At 34.6% G+C, this 25,881-nt stretch overlaps 1 protein-coding gene across 1 annotated transcript in view; it reads right to left on the reverse strand.

The window, feature by feature from the left end:
- Nucleotides 1–501: 501 nt before the first annotated feature.
- LOC149794546 (uncharacterized) overlaps nt 502–25,881 on the reverse strand; it is a 90,433-nt gene continuing 65,053 nt past the window's right edge. The window contains exons 15-20 of the mRNA XM_089968810.1: nt 25,190–25,279; nt 18,834–18,945; nt 14,882–15,017; nt 13,961–14,087; nt 9,776–9,856; nt 502–3,113 (exon numbers count right to left, since the gene is read on the reverse strand). Coding sequence (XP_089824936.1) covers nt 2,217–3,113; nt 9,776–9,856; nt 13,961–14,087; nt 14,882–15,017; nt 18,834–18,945; nt 25,190–25,279 — 1,443 coding nt within the window. The 3' untranslated portion in view covers nt 502–2,216. The remainder of the gene's footprint in view (nt 3,114–9,775; nt 9,857–13,960; nt 14,088–14,881; nt 15,018–18,833; nt 18,946–25,189; nt 25,280–25,881) is intronic.

The raw sequence follows: 25,881 nt of genomic DNA on the forward strand, positions 1-25,881 counted from the left end.
ATTATTATAATATATTTGCAAATGAATAAAATAAGAATATACAAATACATTATAATTATGTTCTTAAGTTTCAGAGTTTATTACTAACCATGCAGGCAGACAGGCACTAGCCAAAGATTTCAAATGGATATCTACTGCTGTGTCAGTAGCCATGCAGGTAGAGAGACACTAGCCATAGATTTCAAAAGGATATCTACTGTGTCAGTATTAATGCAAGCAGAGAGGCATTAGCCATAGATTTCAAAAGGATATCTGCTGCTGTGTCACTAACCATGCTGGCAGAGAGGCACTAGCCATAGATTTCAGAAAGATATCTACTGCTGTGTCAGTAGCCATGCAGGTAGAGAGGCACTAGCCATAGATTTCAAAAGGATATCTATTGTGTCAGTAGCCATGCAAGCAGAGAGGCATTAGCCACAGATTTCAAACGGATATCTGCTGCTGTGTCACTAGTCATGCAGGTAGAGAGGCACTAGCCATAGAGTTCAAAAGAATAACTACTTATGTGTCACACTTTAATTCAGTAAATTAGTAATATAAAACTTTAGCAAATTAAAAATAGGCAATAAATAAATAAATAAAATTTTGTAAAAGTTTTACATTCTCTAACAAAAACCATTATGGCTTTGTACTGTTATGTTTTGTAAACAACGACAAATGTTACACTACTTTATTCCAATAAAAGGATTATAAAAAGCATTAAAAGTTAAGGTAAAATTTGTGATAATACATCACTTACAGTATTTCTTTACAGCAGCATGTCCATCTATTTGTTCACATATTATATTAACAAATACAGAAAATTATTGTGAAACTAATATCTAACCAGAGTTGGAAACTTCCTATGTTGTCCATCCCACATGTCCATAGCATCACCTTAAAATGCATTAGGATTTTCTTCATCACATTATTTAGTTGTGAATAAAAATCTAACCAAAAATAAGCTACATTCAGGTATTACATACATCTTCAGGGGAGTTAATAAGTCCTGCAGCAATGAGTTAACTCCCCTTCAGATATTCAACATTTTCATGGGACAATTTCCCCTGGAAATGTCCAATCTCCCCAATCCTCACCAGCACCAGTTAGGGTCATTTTATTAGCAAGCAGTTAAAAAGTAAACATGGTGTAGAAGTTGGAAAATTTTTAACAGCTATTTGGGAGGTAGGAGTTTTCAGTGATTAAAGTGCATAATTGTTAGTGTATAGTTTTCTTTTATGCATTCATTTGCGAGGTTAGAATAAGCATCAGTGGCTTCAGTTTTACTGTTGGCCAGGATCAGCATGGAAAATGTGGAATTTAATTGCAAAGCAAGCACAACCAACATAGATGGTCTTGTGTACTTTGATATTCTGAGCAAAATCATTCAACACTATTGCCAGGAAGGTAAGATATTCATTTAATTATCATGATATGGGCATGTCTTATCACAGAAAAACTTTTCTCTACTGTACTGTCAATGTTTCCCACCTACTGGAATATATTAGTGTAATATTTTGCAAAACTTCCCAGTTATCTGGCTATGCTAAAATGTCAAATCATATTGCACGGGCACATTCATTAGTGTCGTGTTTTTGTCCTTAATGTCCAATTAAACTATTGCTAAATTGGATTAATTTTCATAATAAAAAATTGTCTCCAAAAGAGCTGATTTGCATTGCTCATTTCCATGGCAGCCTCATGAGTTTACGAACAATGTCACATGTTAAATATACACTGCAATATCATAAGCTCTGTCCTTGACAGCTAGTCTAGCATAATTCCAAACCTGTGTGGCATGCTTTTGTAAATTATAGCTACGAGCTGTAGTTATATGATACTGAGAGAAGGAGTCATGACGATGTAAAAGATACTTTTTTATCAGCAATGTAGAGCACTCTACTTCCAGACATATTTCATTAATTATTTCATTAATTATTTCATTAATTCTGACAATACAATTTTTCAACTGATGGAAGTACCACCAATTTACAGCTGTGTTTATCTTTCAGTTACTGAATAAACAATAACTTACAGAACTGGAATATACCGTATATTTGTGATGTCACAAAGTTCTGTTTCCACCAGGGTTATTAGAAATTATTGTACAGGCAATGTCAAAGCAAAATCGCTGCTGCCATGATACCAGTTCACAACAATTTTTGGACATACTGCATATGAACATGATCACACAGTTGCTTTCTCCTAATGTAAGCATTGGTAGAACTAAGTACTGTTTAATCATTCTGAAAGTCATATAAACTTCCCTCATTTTCATCATATAGGGAAGGTCCTGTGGTGTGTAACTTTTCACCAGAATGGGAATCTCCTTGCTTTTTCTCCAATGTCACAGGTTTGTCCATTTGTTTAACAGTGTTATTATCAATAAATTCATAATGTGCCATCTGTAAATCTTCAGTATTTTCTTGTGTTATTTTGGCATTTACTGCACTATCTTTGGTAATTACTGCACTATCTTTGGTAATTACTGTGCAATCTTCTGATACAGACCCAGGGTCACTGATATTTTGACTCAGAAGTTGTGTCAAGGCAGCATCTAGTTCACCATCTGTAAGCCCTGCAACTTTTGTCCCATCACTGTTTGTGAAAATATTTGATTGGTTATTCCTGGTATCAGTGTTTTCACTGGCTTGTGCCCCAACTCCTTGCTTAAATCTGGACTCACCAGATCTGTCAGTTTTTAAGAATATTTTATCATTGTGTGCGACAGTATGCAGTCCATGGCTGGTTGGATTTTGGAATCCTGTTACATTTTTTGCTGAGTCACTGGTACCTTCTAGCTCATAATTATTGCTTAACTTTCCTTTCTCTCCATTTTGCATAGTCTTTTCTTCTAATGGTTCAAAAGCAAAAGGAAAGCTAAGATGCTGTAACCGATTAGTCCACTGACCATCTGTTTCATGACTGAATATACTCTTTTGCTCAACTGATGTAATACTCCCATGTAAAGTCTTCCAGCCAGCTGAATTTGATTTTGGCATGTCATAAATGTATTCTTTACCATAGATGTCATCAGTACTTCTACTATTAATGAATGACAAAAGCCTCTGAGGTTTTGCACTTTCTACAGATGTTCCCATCTGCCGTTGACTAGAAGCTGTATTCTCTGATGCCTGAAATAAATAATACATATTAATCCAGCAACGTTCACCTTTAGTAGCAGCATGACTTCATGTGATTCCAAGGTTAAACTGCCAGTAGAGCTAAATACAGAATGTACCTATCATTAGAAATACAGGTTATTCTTAGTAACATATCAGCAGATAGCATGCCTTAGGCTGTGGAAAAAAAATATGCTCTTAACATTAAATGATAAACAGGATTTCAAACCTGTGTTTACTGGATGTGAACTTTATGAGACTCATTAAATAAACAAAAAGACAAGCAGTTTATTCCATAAAATGTTTTATAAATGTTGTATCCAATGAACACTTCTGATGAATATGTTGGTATTATGACTTTTTAAGCAATAAAGTTACACCTGTACTACAATTGTACATTTGCCTTAGTTTTGGAGAGTCATGGAATCAACTCTTGCTTCAGATTTATTGGTTCCTTTCTCATTTCATATGTAGATGGAGATCAATGGGAGTAAACTGTCTAATCAAATTACTAGATCTATTACATGATTTGAAGGGAGTGGCACTGAGTGTGTGTGTATATGTGTGTATTCAAACACTCCAATACCCATTCAATTGATCAACACAGAACTTATGCTTACCCTAAACATCTAAGTTTAATTAAAATTATTAGTCTGAATCAACCAATCCCCAGCCAGTCACCATCAACTACTGAACTACCCTTATATATATATATATATATATATATATATATATATATATATATATATATATATATATATATATATATATATATATATATATATATATATATCCTTTCAAGTGCATTGGATCAAGCAAGGGATCAATGTGTCAGGGATTGATTAAGATAAATGCAATAAACTGTCAAAGAACAGTGCGAAACTAGTATCTAGCTAGCCTGAGCGATTTTGACTCTTTGAGTCTATTTCAAAGGCAAATACAAAACATTGACAAGACAAACAAATAAAACAGAAATACAGTTATGTTTGCGAAACTTTACATGGTTGTTTCTACAGGAATTTAACCTTTTAACTCTATTATGTGTCAACTAGTTTATTTCAGCTTGTTGCTGATACTGGGAAATATTTGTATTGACCTAGAAATTGATGAGCCATAACGACATCTGTTATTTTATGTAAATTTACATAAGCGCAGAATATATCCCGGATATTTCATTGTTATAGTAGTCATAGGCTATTAAGCAAATTTAGAGAATTATTTAAAAGAAAATGTGTCGGCTGCAAAAGATAATTTTATTTGTGCATGGTTGTCTTTTTCTAGTCTTCTTGGTTTAAACCGCTTTCTCATTTTCTGGTCTATGTGCCTGATTTGGGACGCCTTGTCAACAATATTAGTGATGGTTTTTGCATATTCCAGTGTTGATCATGGTCTAGTTTTTGGTGGAATTGAGGTTTTTGGTGGGGTCCAATTACTTTTCTTTCTGAATATGCAAGGCAAAATGGGCCTTGAGTTTTAATCGGTGGCTAAACTCTTCAGTGTCTTTTTTCAGTTTCCCTATCATACGTCTTTGGACGGGGACAGAAACTCAAAGCCTTTGATAAAAGTTTTGTATCTGCTTCCCTAAGTTCTAACTTAAAGATATTGACCACTGAATTAGTAACAGTTGAATTAGTTTTTGCTTAGACATCACATCTTTGTAAACTTGCATACCACACAATGAAGGGATACAGGCATGTAGAGAAGCATGGGAAAATAGAACTGTAGACAATTCACCCACACACTTCCTAGTCCAACTCCTCCAGCTTGTCCTAAAACTTCATAGCTTTGAATTTAATGAAGAAAACTACCTCCAAATTATTTAGAACTGCAATGGGTACAAAAATGGCCCCTTTGTATGCTAATATTTTTATGGGAAAACTGGAGGTCAACTTTTAGCATCAGTTGAACTTACACCATACCAGTGGGTATAGCTTTATCCATGATATAGAAATGAAGTTGCAACATGGAAGAGAAAGTCTGGATGATTTCATATCAAAGGCAAACAACTTCCATCCCTCAATAAAATTCATGGCAGAAGTCTCCAACTCAAACCATGTCTTCTTGGACACAACAACCAGACTGGTGGAAAACAAACTCCATACAGACATCTACTCCAAACCAACCAACATACACTGGTATCTCCTCCCAAGCAGCTGTCATCCAAAACACTGCATTAAGAACATCCCATATAGCCAGGCACTGAGGATACGCACAATTCACTCCGACGTTGAAACATTCCTAAAAAGGTCTGAAGTGCTATCTAAACATTTAATTTACTGAGGCTACAACAAAGACCTGATTACGGAGGCAACTCAAAGGGCTAAACAAACAAACCGCAATGACCTACTAAAATATGGAAAGAAGGAAAAGGCTGATAGGATACCATTTATCCTGCCCTACCATCCAGATAATCCCAAAGTAGGTCAAATCATCGAGAAACACTAGCCTATCGTGGAATTGCCGGACGCACTAAAGTTAATCGTCCCTAACAAACCTGTAGTCGCCTACCTAAGACCGAAAAACCTCAAGGACATCCTAGTCAGGGTGAAGCTAACACCAGTCACTAATCAAGACCACCCTAGTCAATCAGGCCCCTGTGGCGATAAAAGGTGCAAAACATGTCAACATATGATAGAGACCAGTACATTTTCAAGCACAGTGACTAGAGAAAAACTGAACATACATGGTCCAAACAAAATGTGCAAAACAGAGAATGTCATTTATCTCATCACATGTAAGATCTGTAGCTTTCAGTATGTCGGAAAAACTGAAAAGCTACACAAAAGGATCAACCTTCATATATCTGATTGGATGACAAAGAAGGTGTACAGAAGCCCAGTCGCAGAACACTTCTCCTCCCCTGGCCACACTTTCAGTGATAAAACACTTATTCCAATTGCTCACAACCCCAAATGAAGTCCCCAAACCAGGAAAGAAAAGGAATCCTACTGGATACTCCGCCTTAGAACATTGAAACCAAGTGGTTTAAACCAAAAAGACTAGAAAAAGATAACCATGCACAAATAAATTTATCTTTTGCAGCCGACACATTTTATTTTAAATAATTCTCTAAATTTGCTTAATAGCCTATGACTACTATAACAATGAAATATCCGGGATATATTCTGCGCTTACATAAATTTACATAAAATAACAGATGTTGTTATGGCTTATCAATTTCCAGGTCAATACAAATATTTTCCAGTATCAGCAACAAGCTGAAATAAACCAGTTGACACATAATAGAGTTAAAAGGTTGAATTCCTATAGAAACAACCATGTAAAGTTTCGCAAACATAACTGTATTTCTGTTTTATTTGTTTGTCTTGTCTATGTTTTGTATTTGCCTTTGAAAAAGACTCATTAAAGAGTCAAAAGCACTCATGCTAGCTAGATACTAGTTTCACACTGTTCACTGTCAGTTTATTGCATATATATATATATATATATATATATATATATATATATATATATATATATATATATATAAAAACTTTAGTTCATATTATGTTTACATTTGAGTAGAGAAAAATGATTGACCACTGGCAAAGTTGACAAAATATCTTCTTTGCATGTCAGTCATCAGATAAAAAAGACCCTTCATACCAATAGGCCCTACAATAGATCATTCTGCAATAACTGTCCATTGACTGGCAGGACTGTATTGGTAAATGTTGCTATAATGTTTCATTAATGCTGATGGAATGTAACACCTAAATGTTTATGATCCTTTTACTTTATTTAACCACACTAAAAAAATAAACAATTTTTTTCATTGAAATCTTTTTAAATAACATCCAACTTCTATAATGATAATAGTTGCTCTATCTATAGTCGAAGTAACATAATGCAATTTCCTGGCAGAATGGATCAATAATATTCATTTCCACATGAGAACACACAACTGTTTTCTTTTATTCTGTCAATGTCTTGAGCACATGTTGCATTTGTAAAGTCCCTCATTATACATTTTTAATTGGCACTTAAATTTCACTTTTAAGTCCATTAGCATACATTTTTTAAGGGGATCTAATTCACCTTTAAAGTCCATCAGTATACGTTCTTAATGGGGGTAAAATTCAACCTTGATGTCTATCAGTATACATTCCTTCTTGGTTGTCAAATTAAACCCTGATGTATATCAGTATATATTTTTCTAGGGGGTCAGATTTAAAGCTTTAAAGTCCATCAGTTTAAATTTAGCCCTGAAGTCTATCTGTATACATTTTTATTAGGGGCAAATTCGAATTAGAAGTCTTCAGTATACTTTTTATTGGGGGTCAAATTCAGCAGTGAAGTCCATCAATATCAGTTTTTAATGGGAGACAAATTCAACTTTGATGTTCATGAATATATTTTTGATGGGGGTCAAATTCAACTTGTATGAAGAGAACTGGATTATTATTTAACTAATTTCAGTCAATGATCATACTGCAAATTTCTCAGATTTTAAACCATGACATGAAATGTAAGGGCATAGTCCATGACAGTTACATGCTTAAAACGTATGAGCATAGTCCATGACAGTTGCATGATTAAAATGTGAGAGCATAGTCCATGACAGTTACATGCTTAAAATGTAAGGGCATAGTCCATGGCAGTTACATGCTTAAAATGTAAGAGCATAGTCCATGGCAGTTACATACTTAAAATGTAAAGGCATAGTCAATGGCAGTTACATGATTAAAATGTAAGGGCATAGTCCATGGCAGTTGCATGCTTAAAATGTAAGGGCATAGTCCATGGCAGTTACATGCTTAAAATGTATGGGCATAGTCCATGACAGTTGCATGCTTAAAATGTAAGGGCATAGTCCATGACAGTTTCATGATTAAAATGTAAGGGCATAGTCCATGGCAGTTGCATGATTAAAATGTATGGGCATAGTCCATGGCAGTTACATGCTTAAAATGTAAGACCAAAGTCCATAACAGTTGCATGCTTAAAATGTAGGAGCATAGTCCATGACAGTTGCATGATTAAAATGAAAGGGCATAGCCCATGGCAGTTACATGCTTAAAATGTAAGGGCATAGACCATAACAATTTCATGATTAAAATGTATGGGCATAGTCCATGCCAGTTACATGCTTAAAACGTAAGGGCATAGTCCATGGCAGTTACATGCTTAAAATGTAAGAGCATAGTCCATGGCAGTTACATGCTTAAAATGTAAGAACATAGTCCATGACAGTTTCATGATTAAACTGTAAGGGCATAGTCCACGGCAGCTGCATGCTTAAAATGTAAGGGCATAGTCCATGACAGTTGCATGCTTAGAATGTAAGGGCATAGTCCATGGCAGTTACATGCTTAAAATGTAAGACCATAGGCTATGACAATTGCATGCTTAACATGTAAGGGCATAGTCCATGGCAGTTACATGCTTAGAATGGAAGAGGATAGTCCATGACAGTTACATGCTTAAAATGTATGGGCATAGTCCATGACAGTAACATGCTTAAAATGTAAGGGTATAGTCCATGGCAGTTACATGTTTAAAATGTAAGGGCATAGTCCATGGCAGTTACATACTTAAAATGTAAAGGCACAGTCCATGGCAGTTACATGATTAAAATGTAAGGGCTTAGTCCATGGCAGTTGCATGCTTAAAATGTAAGGGCATAATCCATGGCAGTTACATGCTTAAAATGTAAGGGCATAGTCCATAACAGTTGCAAGCATAAAATGTATGGGCATAGTCCATGACAGTTTCATGATTAAAATATATGGGCATAGTCCATGGCAGTTACATGCTTAAAATGTAAGGGCATAGTCCATGGCTGTTACATGCTTAAAATGTAAGAGCATAGTCCATGGCAGTTACATGCTTAAAATGTATGAACATAGTCCATGACAGCTGCATACTTAAAATGTAAGGGCATAGTCCATGGCAGTTACATGCTTAAAATGTAAGAGCATAGTCCATGACAGTTGCATTCTTGAAATGTAAGGGCATAGTCCCTGGTAGTTACATGTTTAAAATGTAAGAGCATAGTCCATGACAGTTGCATGCTTAAAATGTAAGGGCATAGTCCATGACAGTTACATGCTTAAAATGTAGGAGCATAGTCCATGGCATTACATGCTTAAATGGTAAGGGCATAGTCAGTGCGTTACATGCTTAAAATGTAAGAGCATATTCCATGACAGCTATGTGACTAAAATGTAAAGGCAGTCCATGACAGTTACGGTAATAAAGGTAAGGGCATAGTCCATGACAGTTACATGCTTAAAATGTAAGAGCATAGTCCACGACAGTTGCATGCTTAAAATGTAAGGGCATAGTCCATGACAGTTACATGCTTAAAATGTAGGAGCATAGTCCATGACAGTTACATGCTTAGAATGTAAGGGCATAGTCCATGGCAGATACATACTTAAAAGGTAAGGGCATAGTCAGTGTGTTACATGCTTAAAATGTATGGGCATATTCCATGACAGCTATGTGACTAAAATGAAAAGGCAGTCCATGACAGTTACGGTATTAAAGGTAAGGGCATAGTCCATGACAGTTACATGCTTAAAAGGCAAGGGCATAGTTCGTGACAGTTACATGCTCGAAATTTAAGAGCATAGTCCATGGCAGTTACAGTATTAAGTGGTTAGAACATAGTCTGTGACAATTACATGATTAAAATGTAAAATAATGTTGAAAAAAGTATAAATCCATACATCTGAGGCTGGGGTTATCCCACTGAAAAGTGATGACATCACTTCCTGTCTCCTTCTATCCATATCATCCACTTCAGATACCTGTTAAACAGTACAAGACTTATAAGATATGTGTTTCAAATAATCAGGTTGGTTTCACCTTAATATAATTAGGACAGTTAAACAAAATCACTAAAGTTAAAATATTTATTTTCATATAATATTTGAAAATACCTTTACTGACACCTGTGGTTATTTGGGGTGTTAAAAATGACATAAGACTCTGTATATTCAGTTTGAATTCCTTAATAAACATACATATTAATTTTCATTTTTGCACCAAAAATTGTAATTTCATTATTACTTAGATTTGTGTACTGTGGAATGGGTTCATTGATACTTAAATGTGTGTACTGTGGAAGGGGTTCATTGATACTAAAATGTATGCACTTTGGAATGGGATAATTGATTCTTATATGTGTGTACTGTGGAATGGGTTTATTGATGTGTATACTGTGGAATGGGTTCATTGATACTAAAATGTTTGCATTGTGGAATGGGTTCATCGATACTAAAATGTGTGCACTGTGGAATAGGTTCATTGATTCTTCTTTGTGTGTACTGTGGAATGGGTTCATTGATACTAAAATGTGTGCACTGTGGAATGGGATAATTGATTCTTAAATGTGTGTACTGTGGAATGGGTTCATTGATACTAAAATGTGTGCACTGTGGAGTGGGTTCATTGATTCTTATGTGTGTACTGTGGAATGGGTTCACCGATACTTAAATGTGTGCATTGTGGAATGGGTTCATTGATACTGAAATGTGTGCATTGTGGAATGGGTTCATTGATACTGAAATGTGTGCATTGTGGAATGGGTTCATTGATACTTTAATGTGTGTACTGTGGAATGGGTTCAGTGATATTTATATGTGTGTACTGTGGAATGGGTTCATTGATACTTATATGTAAGCACTGTGGAATGGGTTCTGTGATATCTATATGTGTGCATTATGGAATGGGTTCATTGATATTTAAATGTGTGTACTGTGGAAGGGGTTCATTGATACTTATATGTAAGCACTGTGGAATGGGTTCATTGACACTTAAATGCATGCACTGTGGAATGGGTTCATTGATACTAAAATGTGTGCACTGTGGAATGGGTTCATTTATAGATGTGAGTACTGTGCACTGTGGAATGGGTTCATTTATAGATGTGAGTACTGTGGATTGGCTTCATTGAATCTTATGTGTGTGTACTATGGAATGGTTTGATAAATAGTTTATGATCCTTGAATCCTCTTCAAAAACATAGTTACATAACATTCTCAGTTACACATGATGAAAAGATTTTCAAGCATGTGAAACACCATCAATACTCAACAATACCAACAAAATTCTAAAATTCTATTGTGTGTTTTTAAAATGCAAGTGCCTCAAATTCATTTGATATGTCATATTCTTGTAAGCTTAGATTTTATTTTCTGATCAAAATTACCAGCCCAACTGTCTAGAGATCTACCTAACTGTTGAAATGCATTCATACCCCACCTACTACTGATCTACACACATTCATACCCCCCTACAGACCAATCCATCAACTAGAAAACATATATTCATACCCCAGGTACCAACTGATCTACACACATTCATACTCCCCTACTGACCAGTCTATCTACTAGAAAACATCAATTCATACCCCAGCTATCTACTGATCTACACACATTCATACTCCCCTACTGACCAGTCTATCTACTAGAAAACATCAATTCATACCCCAGCTATCTACTGATCTACACACATTCATACTCCCCTACTGACCAGTCTATCTACTAGAAAACATCAATTCATACCCCAGCTACCTATTGACCTACCAATGTGAAGACATACATGCATATCCTATCAACCTGAAGACACAGATTCATACCACACCTATCTGTCACTCTACCTTACCTGAAGACATTCATTCATACTCTACCTACCTGCTAATTTACCTACCTGAACACATACATTCACACCAAACCTACCTGCCAACCTAGCTATCTGAAGATGTACATTCATATCCCACCTAGCTGCTAATTTACCTACCTGAACATATACATTCATTCAACACCTACTTAATAATCTATCTACTTGAAGACACATTCATACAACACCTACCTAACACTCTACCTACTTGAAGACATACATGCATACAACGCCTACATGCCAATTTATCCACCTGAAGACTTACATTCATACCACACCTCCTTGCCAATCTACCTACCTGAAGACACATTACTGCATCATAACATAAGAATAAATTCTATAAATAATACAATGTTCAAAAAGAGTGTTTGTCTCTAGATATAATAATAATAATAATAATAATAATAATAATAAAAGCTAATCTCTGCACAATAAATAGGATTATGTGCAAAAACATTAAGATTCATCAAGGGTACTAATACTAATTCAATCATGTTAGAAAATTCTTACTATTTATCATGAATTGTGCTTCATTAATGTAACTCTAATTGTTTTCTTTTAAAATGATGATAACAAGGTTGTTTTTAAATAAAATAAAATTATAATAATAAACTAAGACAAAAAGCCAGGGCAGTACTATGTTGCAACACAATGAAGATGGCAGTCCTTGTAATTTACAGAAATATTAAGAGTTATGAAAGAAACCATTTAATAATAATAATAATAATAATGCTTTATTTATAGAGGGTGACTCATTAGTCAAGGACTATTCTCCCTGGAGGCCCTCTTAAGGAGAGTATAACAATGCACATTATATGAAGATGGCAATAATTACTGTCTATTTTAACATGTTTAGTATTAAAATACTAAATTTAATTATTATCTATTAGAAGCATTTACATGCTCATGATATCTCAAATACTCTAATATTTTCAGCAGATTTTACATGTAGTGGAAGCTTGTTCCAAAGAACTGTACCAGAGTATTGGAAGCTCTTTTTAAATTGCTCTGTTCTTGGTTTTGGTGGTAGAAGGTTTCCATGTGATATTGACCTCAACTGGTATTTATTTGAAAATTGACTGAATATGTCCTGAAGATACTCTGGCGCAGTTTCATGTAGACATTTATATAAAAGAACTGCCTTGTGAAAATCTATCCTATCATATATTGTGAACAATTTGAGTTCTGTAAATAATGCTTTTGAGGAATGATCAATAGATGCATCTAAAATTACACGTGCTGCTCGTTTCTGAAGTTTATAAATCTTGTCAAGCTCAGATTTAGCATAGTTTCCCCATACATTTGAACAATAATCCATTGTTGGAAGAATATATGACTTGTAGCATAGATTGCGAGTTTCCATAGGTAAATTTTGGATGACAGTGTTTTACAAAGCTTATCAATATGGTCATTCCATAACAAATTATTATCTACGGATGCACCTACAAGCATTTCATGTTTGACATTTTCTAATGGATGATTATTTATTGCAAGAGATAGTTCTGGGTTCCCTAACTTGTATAGCTTTTGTGATGCCCCCAAAATCATACATTTTGTTTTACCTTCAATAATTACCATCCTATTTTGTTGTGCCCAGTTTTGGACTCAAATAAGGTCTGAGTTTAATCTCATTTGGATAACTTCAGTATCAGAACTAGATGTATACAAGGTTGCATCATCTGCAAACAAATCTGTATTTGTGGATTCATTATTTAATGGTAAATCATTGATATAGAAAAGGAAAAGGAGAGGGCCAAAAACTGAGCCTTGAGGGACCCCTGAATGAATTGTGCGAGTTTGACAGTAGGGTTATCAGTACAGTAAAACCTCTCTTATGAAACCACTGCTATGAGAGACAACCTGTCTTGAGAGACCAGGTTCTCCATGCATAGATTTAATATTATGATGCGTCATAAGAGTCCAGCTATCTTAAAAGACCATCCTTTTTGACAGAAATGGTTTTTCATGACAGGTTCTACTGCACTCCTATATAACAAAGCCATTTTCTCTATGAGTTTATACAGTGGTTTCCGCTTTGGAAGGTAACCTGTCCTGCTATAGCAACTGTCTTTATAGTTGGGGTGGCTTGCTTTAATGGGAAAAAATTAAAATGATATGACTCTAATGCAAATTAAGCTGACCTCTCCTATTGGAAGGAGTGACATCAGCCTCTCTTTAGACAATGACCACTGAAGTGACCAAGATTTATATTGTACTCAATCCTGTCTTACCATATCATGATCCAGTACAGATTGCCTCTCTGTCTTGGTTGAGTCTTGTTTTGATGCAGGAGATTCCCTAATGAGCCCCTCTTTACCCCAAACTCGCTTCACACTGCTTAAGTTCATCTTTGCCTCACTGACAATACAGTAACAAAAACTAATTAGTGAAATGTTATTCCCAAGAATTTCATAAAATTAGTGTATTCACAGATTAAAATATTCAAATTGGATGAAAATGTGTCACAACCCTGATTTTTATGAATGAAAATTTTCTTCATGGACTGAATTAGAGTTCCCAATCATATCTACTGAATTATATAGCTCCCAATAAAATATTATTTTGAGGGTGCAAAACCCAACTCCAGCTGAAATCCAGAATAAACTCTATACACTAGAGTTAACTAAATCTGTCATTAATGGGAATATAAAATCTTTACAGAGTCTGATTTTTCATTCTGACATCCATCATGGTGAAGTTTGCTTCTCATTGCATAAAATATTGAATGTGATGACAACATAATGGTCAAGCTTTATATTATTATCAGCACTAATCAGCATTGGCCATTATCCATCTCCAGCAAACCAGAAGAAACTATATAATAAATAACTTTCTGGCCAGTTTCTAACTTTAAAATAAAATGGGTATTTATTTCTCATAATTTGCAGGTTTTGGGAGGCTTAATTTAGGATGATTGTACCCAATATTCAGATTGCCAGATTTAAAGTAAAGCTTCAAATGATCATTTGGAAAACTTCGTACAGACAGACAGATAATTCATCAATCAATATGGATGCATGCATGCATGGACAGATATGGAGAGACAGATACACAGGCAGACAGACAGATATATAGGCAGATATAGATACATAGATGGACAAATAGCCAGATGGAAGGACTGATGGAAAACAGTATTTAACCTTTCAACTCACCCTGTGTTTGTAGTAGCCTGCTCCCCTGAAAACAGACTCCCAGATTTGTAGAGACTGTCAGGGGTCAAGGAAGAATGAGTAGAGGGCACTGTTGGATTACTCCCATCCTGAACTCCAATAAATAGCTTCTGAACTTCTGAAATGTTCAAATTAAAAGTACTCTAGTTGAGAAAAAAAAAACTTATTTGAAAAAAATCAAAGCCCTCCATGACTACTTTAAAACCATCTGAAAGATATATAATTCAAGAATTTCTGTATCCTATTTTGATAACATTGTTCTGCAATACCTAGTGCTGCTAACATGTTGTGGAGAATCCATTCAAATGGATTGAACTACTGAAAATCTAAGAATATGGGTGTGGAGAATACATTCGAATGGATTGAACTACTGAAAATCTAAGAATATGGGTGTGGAGAATACATTCAATGGGATTGAACTACTGAAAATGTAAGGGTGTGGAGAATACATTCAAATGGATTGAACTACTGAAAATCTAAGGGTGTGGAGAATACATTCAAATGGATTGAACTACTGAAAATCTAAGAATATGGGTGTGGAGAATACATTCACATGGATTGAACTACTGAAAATCTAAGAATATGGGTGTGGAGAATACATTCAAATGGATTGAACTATTGAAAATCTAAGAATATGGGTGTGGGGAATACATTCAAAAGGATTGAACTACTGAAAATCTAAGGGTCATAATAAGAGTCTATCCAAAATTATTCCGATGTTTGCAGATGATTACCGTCTTTGTCCAAAATCTTCATACAACCTTAATTTTTGGAAATCCTTTTTTTTCTTCCTCTGAAGTGTTGTAAATGCATCTTAAGTTTTTGGACAGTCATCTCAGTAATGTTATTTTTGACTAATGTTCGGACACACTCAATTTTCAGAATATATAGAAAGGTAATTAAATTAATACAGTGGCTGGAATTTGAAAAATGAAAATCTTGATGCTGTATTCTGCCTACAACAGACTGTCATTTGTTGCAGTTTAACAAAATTAATCATAATTTGAAATGTATAACTTCTTCAGTTGTATGTTAAATATATTTTACACCTACAAGTTAATATCAATTTGACATGTATAATGTCTTCAGGTATACATTGAATATATTTTACACCTACAAGTTAATATCAATTTGACATGTATAACGTCTTCATTTATACAATAAATACATTAAATATATTTAATATCTGCAAGTTAATATCAATTTCATAGCCAAGATGAAACAGAAATTCATGTTTCTTATGGTAACAAGTTGTTTGACCTTTATTAATCTCTGTTAAGTCAAATATAGATCACTGAATACTAAACATCAGGTGAATGGCATGTCATTCACTCAGTCTTTGAGTTTTCAAAGTTTTACTCTAATTATATTCCAGAAGAAAAATTAACATTTGCATAAAAGAAAAAAGGGTAAAACATGTAAGCCAAAACAGTGTAGACATATTCTTTGTCTGGAAACAACACCATTCACATATATGAAGTAAAAAGTAACTGTTACACACTAAAAAGAATGATTTTATTGTAACTACTCTGTAGTTGCAACCATTAACTTTATATCTCCAGCAAAAGAGTAACTGTTGATATTGCCCAACCCTAATTCCAACCCAAAGTTATTGGACAGTTTTGCTGAGATTTATTTTCTTTGTCCCTATGTTTTTAGGCACAGAAAAGATTTATTGTTTTTTGGCATCAAGACAGTACTATATGTGGCCTTTAACCCTTTACCTCATAGAGCATAGTGACAAAGTGCAGCATGCTGTAAATAGAACACCTGTTACCTAGCAGACCGCATCCGCATAGGCATGCCTGTGAATTGTCAAGCAATGTAGTGGTGTTACGTTTAACAGCAGTTTTAACCATTTTATGTTTTAGGTAGACATCTATTATATGTGGAAAAATTGAAGAGTAAAGTCCGATTGTTATAACTGTGTAATTATTTTTCACAGAAGAATATTTTATGTGCTATAAAATCGAGAGAGAACTCGTTCACTGTCATGTCAGTGAGGCCGCATGACCGACCGTAGCTGCCATTTCCCATACTCGAAATTTACACGTTTTTCGTCTGCGTCTACATCACTAAGTCATCTGAATTTGATAATCAATAAAAACTAATTGTTGCTTAGATAAATATTAGAGCCTTTACCTAAGCTATTGAATCTTTCGTGGTTGTGATTCTAATCGTGAAAACTTCATAAGTACTGAATGAAATCCTGCCTGTGAACTGTTAAGCAATTTAGCGTATGTTACATTTAACAACAATTTTAACTATTTTACATTTTTGGTATACATATATTATATGTGGAAAAATTTAAGAGTAATGTCCGATTGTTATAGCTGTGTAATTATTTTCCACAGAAGAATTTTTTTATGTGCTTCAAAATCTTGAGATCACCGTCATGTCCGTGAGGCCGCGTGACCAACCATAGCTGCCATTTCCGATACTCGAAATTTACAAGGTTTTCGATTGCGTCTATATCACTAAGTCATCTGAATTTGATAATTTATAAAGACTAATTGCTGCCTACATCAATATCAGAGACTTTACCTAATTTATTGAATCTTTCGTGGTTGTTATTCTAATCGTGAAAACTTCGTACGTACTGAATGAAATCCGCGGCTGCCATTTTGGAGAGTGGAGATTACGACCCAGTTACTTTAAATAGCTGATATCGACCAGTGCATGAATAGCGACCACGTGATCTGACGTAATTGTCATTCGCAGAAATGAATGTTGTATCTAATAGGGGGGTTTTCCCCGAAGGTGGCGCTACGAAAGCTAGCTCAAAATGGCTGATGTTTACCGCAGGCGTCAAAAGGCGCTTCTATGCGGATCTTGTAGAGGCATCAAAAGGCGCTTCCATGCGAATGGAGTAGAGGCATCCAAAGACGCTTGTATGAGGTAAAGGGCTAGCTACATGTTATTTCCAGTCTAAGAAATGTATAACTAGTGACAAAATTCTGAAGAATATAGATTTTTATAATTAGGACCTACACTGTAGAAATATTGTAAAATAAATACATGTTTCAGATCCAAAACTACTGATAAAAGTATGCACTCATTATTGGACTATGATGCCATCTGACATCTAAAACTAATAGATGAATTGTATTCAGTTCAAAATGAAATATTTTTACCCAAACAAAGTCATTTCCAATAATTAGAAATTTAAAACCTGCATCATTGGCATTAGACAGTATTTCTTCCTAGATAACCCTAGGGACTTGGCTGGTAAGTATGATCATATCAGATGCTTAACACATCAGCAACCAAATAATAAAGTTGGCAAGTTCGAAACGTAAATTTAAGCAGAAAGTGTATTGTACAGAGTGACAGATTGATGGATAGATTGATGAGTGACAGAGTGACAGATTGATGGACAGATTGATGAGTGACAGATTGATGGACAGATTGATGAGTGACAGATTGATGGACAGACAGATGAAGCATCATCAAAACATCCCTTTGCCAAAGCATGAGAATAACAAATTCTGGATCAGTACAAAATAGCATAACTGTGCTTTGTAAAAAATATTATAATTTCTTTTATTATTTATACTGTTCCAAGTATATATTGTTCCTTCCTGGATCTTATTTGACCCCACTTCCTCAGCAGAATGGACAAAAAATTGGTCCCTATTAAATGCAACTTACCCAACACTCTGGACACAAAAATGCTCCTATTTACCCAGCTTCTGATGCAGAATGGATGCAAAGCTGGCCCTTATCTAACCCAGCTTCCTTAGCATACTGAACACATATTTCAGTACCAATATGACAATTTTCACATGAATAAAACATCTGCATACTGGCTATCTCTATGAAATGGCCAAAGTTTGGGGTCCCATCAGCAACTACTTCAGGAAAATTTTAATGTGTTTTTGTTGAATCATACTCTCTTTGAAAATGGTCATGTTAATAGTGAGACTGAATCTACCTTGAGTTTGTATGGGGGCTGGAAATCGAAGATGTAATGGTTTGTACGGTGCCATTCCTGCCTCCAGAGCATTGCTCACAAAATCATCCAGGAATGACAGCGTGAAATCCATCTGCAAAGTCAGATAAAAACAGGAATTATAGTTTGAAATAAATATTTTTATACAAGATAACAGACAAGAATATGTAGCTAAGATTTATTCATCAACTTCAGGTTATAATCATTCTTCACTTGCTTTTTTCTAAATCATGAAAAGATATTTTAATAATGATTCAAATCCAAAACATTTCTTTTTAACAGGATCCCTTTAAATAAACTCACAATTATGTTTCATCACAATAATTGCTTAGTTCTTAAAAGATAAGTTGTCCCTTAATACAAGGCAGCTGAATATAAGACAGATCCTTATGTAACATGGTTCCTTATATAACACAGTTTCTTATATAGCAGTTTTTTATATACCACAGTTCCTTTTATAATACAGTTCCTTACATAGCAGTTTTTTAAATAGCAAAGTTCCTTGTATAATACAGTTCCTTATCTAACACAGTCCCTTATAACACAGGTCATTATAAAACACAGTTCTCTGTATAACATGACAGCTCCAGTGCTAGACATCACTATAAACTGCCACACTACAGACATCTTAGTGATATGACTGAAAAATTGTTAAAGCTATGTTAAAAATCTAAATCACACACACACACACTTTGTATAACAGTTTCTTATATAACACAGTTCTTTATATAAAATAGTTCCTTATATAACACAGTTCCTTATATAAGAGGCATCATCATGTACACCACCCCTGGGGGTGAATTTGGTTTGGAATTGCTCTTCAGTTTACAAATCTTAATTCTAGTTTCTAAGTGATGCAAACCCATTATCATCTGGTTTGACCATAAAATACCTGCCATAATTGGGCTTTTCATACTCAATACCCACAACTGCATAGCCTTGCCTATGAACTACCTCAGCACAACAGAGCCTCACATATAACAGTTAACATTTATAATATACCATAATGTAGATATGTTTGAACCTCTTTACATAACAGGATCAATGTATCTCTTGAAGTATTTAACAGAAACCCTGAATGATGTGTCTTATCTATCTCATGGGTGTCAATTGCATGAGAGATAGAAATGTTATGGTTTATTACTGGCAAGTGAGTTTGGAGACAATGTATATTTCTTGTCTCCTATACAGTCTGGCACCACATTACAATACTGTTCATTTATATGTGGTGTATATTGTTATAAGAAAGGCTAACATAATGGAGTAGAGTACAACATAGCTATATATGTAACAAGTAGCATATTATATGCATAATAAAATTCTGATATGAATAATATTTAATTTAAAAGGGGCCCTGAGTGGCCAAGTGGTCTAAAGCGCTCTTCGTTACAGATCACTGCCATCTCACCTCTGTCTGCGGCGGTTCGAGTCTCGGATTCAGCCAGTGTGTGTATGTGAGAAAGCTTGCCAGTAGCTTCTCGTGGGTCGGTGGTTCTTTCCAGGGTTTTCCCGGGTTCTTCCTCCACCATTAATACTGGCCGCCATGTATAGCCTATCGTGTGCTAAAAATGGTATTAAACCCCACAACAACAACAACAAAAATTTTTAATTTAAAATCATAAAATAATGGTTCATAACATACAGTATCATGTGATGTAAATTTGGTTGGGCATCAGACTGCTTGTAATCAAAGAATGGCCGACAGCCCAGTTCAGCTGCCTTGGCATACCTCTGTAAAAGGCTATTAACTCCCATTTCTACAACATTATCCACAAATAATAGGCTCAAACTGCTCTGAAAATCAACCAGACAAAATAGTTTTGACATAGCATTCTGAAATGCATGACCAAATATCAGTGTTATATCATCGTCTAATGCAGTATGATAAAATACCATTGTTATATCAGGGACCATGTTCTATTGAGGTTTGATCAAATAACAATGTTATACCTGGGTCCATGTTCTACTGAGGCATGATCAAATATCAGTGTTATATCAGGGACTATGTTCTATGGAGGTATGATCAAAAAACAGATTTATATCAGGGATCATGTTCTACTGAGGCATGATCAAATATCATTGTTATATTAGGGACCATGTTCTATGGAGGTATGATCAATAACAGATTTATATCATCAACCATGTTACAGTAATGGACCAAATTATTCATATTATATTAAGCTATATAAGCTAAATTAGATTTTTGATTTGTTAAACTTTATTTTCATTTGTAACAAATGTCTTATAAATTATTAGAAATTAACAGTGAAACAATTTTTAAAAAATACAAAAAAAAGATGTGACAAAGATCATCATGCTGCAAGTGATGATTCAATTGTAAACACATTGAGTAAGCCAGCCTGATCATCATGTTGCAAGTGATGATTCAATTATAAACACATTGAGTAAGACAGCCTGATCATCATGTTGCAAGTGATGATTCAATTGTAAACACATTGAGTAAGACAGCCTGATCATCATATTGCAAATGATGATTCAATTGTAAACACATTGAGTAAGACAGCCTGATCATCATGTTGCAAGTGATGATTCAATTGTAAACACATTGAGTAAGACAGCCTGATCATCATATTGCAAGTGATGATTCAATTGTAAACACCATGAGTAAGACAGCCTGATCATCATGTTGCAAATGATGATTCAATTGTAAACACCATGAATAAGACAGCCTGATCATCATGTTGCAAGTGATGATTCAATTGTAAACACCATGAGTAAGACAGCCTGATCATCATGTTGCAAGTGATGATTCAATTGTAAACACCATGAGTAAGACAGCCTGATCATCATGTTGCAAATGATGATTCAATTTTAAACACAATGGGTAAGACAGCCTGACTATCATGTTGCAAGTGATGATTCAATTGTAAATACACTGAGTAAGACAGTCTGATCATCATGTTGCAAGTGATGTAAACAAGAAATAAGGGAATTAATTAAAAATTTTGAAGAAATCTGTTTTTTGTGTGCAAATAAACATATATAGTTCAAATTAACTTGAACAGATTATTTTTCAAAAGTACTTTGTACTTATATACTTGGTTCACTTTCACATTTTTAAAATGCAGTTTCTTCAAATTTTTACTCTAATTCTGTATCTTCTTGTTTATATAGTAATCATCTCATTCAACAGTAATCATCCAATTCAAGAGTAATCATCCCATACAACAGTAATCATCCTATTCAACAGTATACCAAAGATACTGTACCCAATGTGTGTCATTTACAGTCTGATCCCATGCAACAGTATACCAAAGATACTGTACCCAATGTGTGTCATTTAGTCTAATCCTATTCAACAGTATATCTGAGATATTGTACCCAATGTGTGTCATTTAGACTAATCCCATTCAACAGTATACATGAGATATTGTACCTAATGTGTGTCATTTACAGTCTAATCCCATGCAACACTATATCTAAGTTATCATACCCAATGTGTGTCATTTACAGTCTAATCCCATGCAACACTATATCTAAGTTATCATACCCAATGTGTGTCGTTTACAGTCTAATCCCATGCAACAGTATACCTAAGATATTGTACCCAATGTGTGTCATTTACAGTCTAATCCCATACAACAGTATACCAAAGATATTGTACCCAATGTGTGTTATTTACAGTCTAATCCCATGCAACACTATATCTAAGTTATCATACCCAATGTGTGTCATTTACAGTCTAATCCCATTCAACAGTATACCTAAGATACTGTACCCAATGTGTGCCATTTACAGTCTAATCCCATTCAACAGTATACCTAAGATATTGTACCCAATGTGTGTCATTTACAGTCTAATCCCATGCAACACTATATCTAAGTTATCATACCCATTGTGTGTCATTTACAGTCTAATCCCATTCAACAGTATACCTAAGATACTGTACCCAATGTGTGCCATTTACAGTCTAATCCCATTCAACAGTATACCTAAGATACTGTACCCAATGTGTGCCATTTACAGTCTAATCCCATGCAACAGTATACCAAAGATACTGTACCCAATGTGTGTCATTTACAGTCTAATCCCATGCAACAGTATACCTAAGATATTGTACCCAATGTGTGTCATTTACAGTCTAATCCCATACAACATTATATCTAAGATATCATACCCATTATGTCATTTACAGTCTAATCCCATTCAACAGTATACCAAAGATATTGTACCCAATGTGTGTTATTTAAAGTCTAATCCCATGCAACACTATATCTAAGTTATCATACCCAATGTGTGTCATTTACAGTCTAATCCCATGCAACAGTATACCAAAGATACTGTACCCAATGTGTGTCATTTACAGTCTAATCCCATGCAACAGTATACCTGAGATACTGTACCCAATGTGTGTCATTTACACTCTAATCCCATACAACATTATATCTAAGATATCATACCCATTGTGTCATTTACAGTCCAAACCCATTCAACAGTATACCAAAGATATTGCAACCAATGTGTGTTATTTACAGTCTAATCCCATTCAACAGTATACCTAAGACATTGTACCCAATGTGTGTCATTTACAGTCTAATCCCATGCAACACTATATCTAAGTTATCATACCCAATGTGTGTCATTTACAGTCTAATCCCATGCAACACTATATCTAAGTTATCATACCCAATGTGTGTCGTTTACAGTCTAATCCCATGCAACAGTATACCTAAGATATTGTACCCAATGTGTGTCATTTACAGTCTAATCCCATACAACAGTATACCAAAGATATTGTACCCAATGTGTGTTATTTACAGTCTAATCCCATGCAACACTATATCTAAGTTATCATACCCAATGTGTGTCATTTACAGTCTAATCCCATTCAACAGTATACCTAAGATACTGTACCCAATGTGTGCCATTTACAGTCTAATCCCATTCAACAGTATACCTAAGATATTGTACCCAATGTGTGTCATTTACAGTCTAATCCCATGCAACACTATATCTAAGTTATCATACCCATTGTGTGTCATTTACAGTCTAATCCCATTCAACAGTATACCTAAGATACTGTACCCAATGTGTGCCATTTACAGTCTAATCCCATTCAACAGTATACCTAAGATACTGTACCCAATGTGTGCCATTTACAGTCTAATCCCATGCAACAGTATACCAAAGATACTGTACCCAATGTGTGTCATTTACAGTCTAATCCCATGCAACAGTATACCTAAGATATTGTACCCAATGTGTGTCATTTACAGTCTAATCCCATACAACATTATATCTAAGATATCATACCCATTATGTCATTTACAGTCTAATCCCATTCAACAGTATACCAAAGATATTGTACCCAATGTGTGTTATTTAAAGTCTAATCCCATGCAACACTATATCTAAGTTATCATACCCAATGTGTGTCATTTACAGTCTAATCCCATGCAACAGTATACCAAAGATACTGTACCCAATGTGTGTCATTTACAGTCTAATCCCATGCAACAGTATACCTGAGATACTGTACCCAATGTGTGTCATTTACACTCTAATCCCATACAACATTATATCTAAGATATCATACCCATTGTGTCATTTACAGTCCAAACCCATTCAACAGTATACCAAAGATATTGCAACCAATGTGTGTTATTTACAGTCTAATCCCATTCAACAGTATACCTAAGACATTGTACCCAATGTGTGTCATTTACAGTCTAATCCCATGCAACAGTATACCTAAGATATCATACCCATTGTGTCATTTACAGTCTAATCCCATACAACATTATTCCTAATATATCAATGTGTGTCATTTACAGTCTAATCCCATGCAACAGTATACCTAAGAAATCGTACCCAATGTGTGTCATTTACAGTCTAATCCCATATAACATTATACCAAAGGTACCATACCCAATGTGTGTCATTTAAGTCTAAGTACTCTTTATAGTGTTACAAACATGCTGCTTTAGCTAAATTAGGAAAGGGAGGCAACTTGAAATTCCTGACTACTAAACATCACTAAATTATATCATGCTCCTGAAAATTAGATGGTATTGAAAATAAGCCTCCAAAATCTTACCAAACAGAAAGTAAGACAAAGCTTGATTTTGCAATTTGAGAATTTGTAAATAAAACTCGAAACAAGTATGTAAAGAAATCCAGTTACTAATACATCAAGGTTTCACATCTCACTACAGGGTCCTTGCAAAGTGGATTATACGAAAAAATGAAAAATCACTGACAAGCTGAGGTCCATAGCTGATCCAATTCAAATCATGATGATGAGATGAACTGTCAAAGTTAGCATAAGGCTCAATCTGAGGTACACATACATGGATTTCCAAAAGGATCCAACTAACCTGATTTGCCATATCACTCTCATTAGATCTATGTACAGGCACTTCAGCATATACGCCATGTTTTGCCAACTGATGAAGAAGTGTAAGCCTCTGTAAAGAAATGAACATAATGATAAGTAAGCAATTCAAACATAATGATAAATAAGCAATTCAAAACATTATAAGCAAGCAATTCAAATATAATGAGCAAACAATTCAAACCATAATAAGTAAGCAATTCAAACAAAATACTTTGTAAGCAATTCAAAACTTTATAAGTAAGCAATTCAAAACATTATAAGTATGCAATTCAAACATAATGATAAGTAAGCAATTCAAAACATTGTAAGTAAGCAATTCAAAACATAATAAGTAAGCAATTCAAAACATTACATGGCCTTATTAGCAATGAATAACCTCCTTCATTTGCTAATAAATGCCAACAAATAAACACTAAAAGTTAGTTAATGTTTAAACCCCTATTATAACCTGAAATGTTTGCATGCAACACAGATGCCATAACATAGAACATGAAATAGCCAAAACACAAACCTTGACCAAGGTGTGACAGATGGATGTATGAGATGAATGGATGGACAGACAAACAGATGGACATGGGAAATACTATCTGTCCCATCTAATGTCAAGGATTTTTCCAACTGACTACTTATTACATATGGCATTGTATTTCTCATTAAGAGCATTACAGTTTT

This window comes from Sinohyriopsis cumingii, chromosome 8 (assembly GCF_028554795.1).
Source record: "Sinohyriopsis cumingii isolate HCF-2022 chromosome 8, ASM2855479v2, whole genome shotgun sequence".
In the NCBI taxonomy this organism is placed as follows: Eukaryota; Metazoa; Mollusca; class Bivalvia; order Unionida; family Unionidae; genus Sinohyriopsis; species Sinohyriopsis cumingii.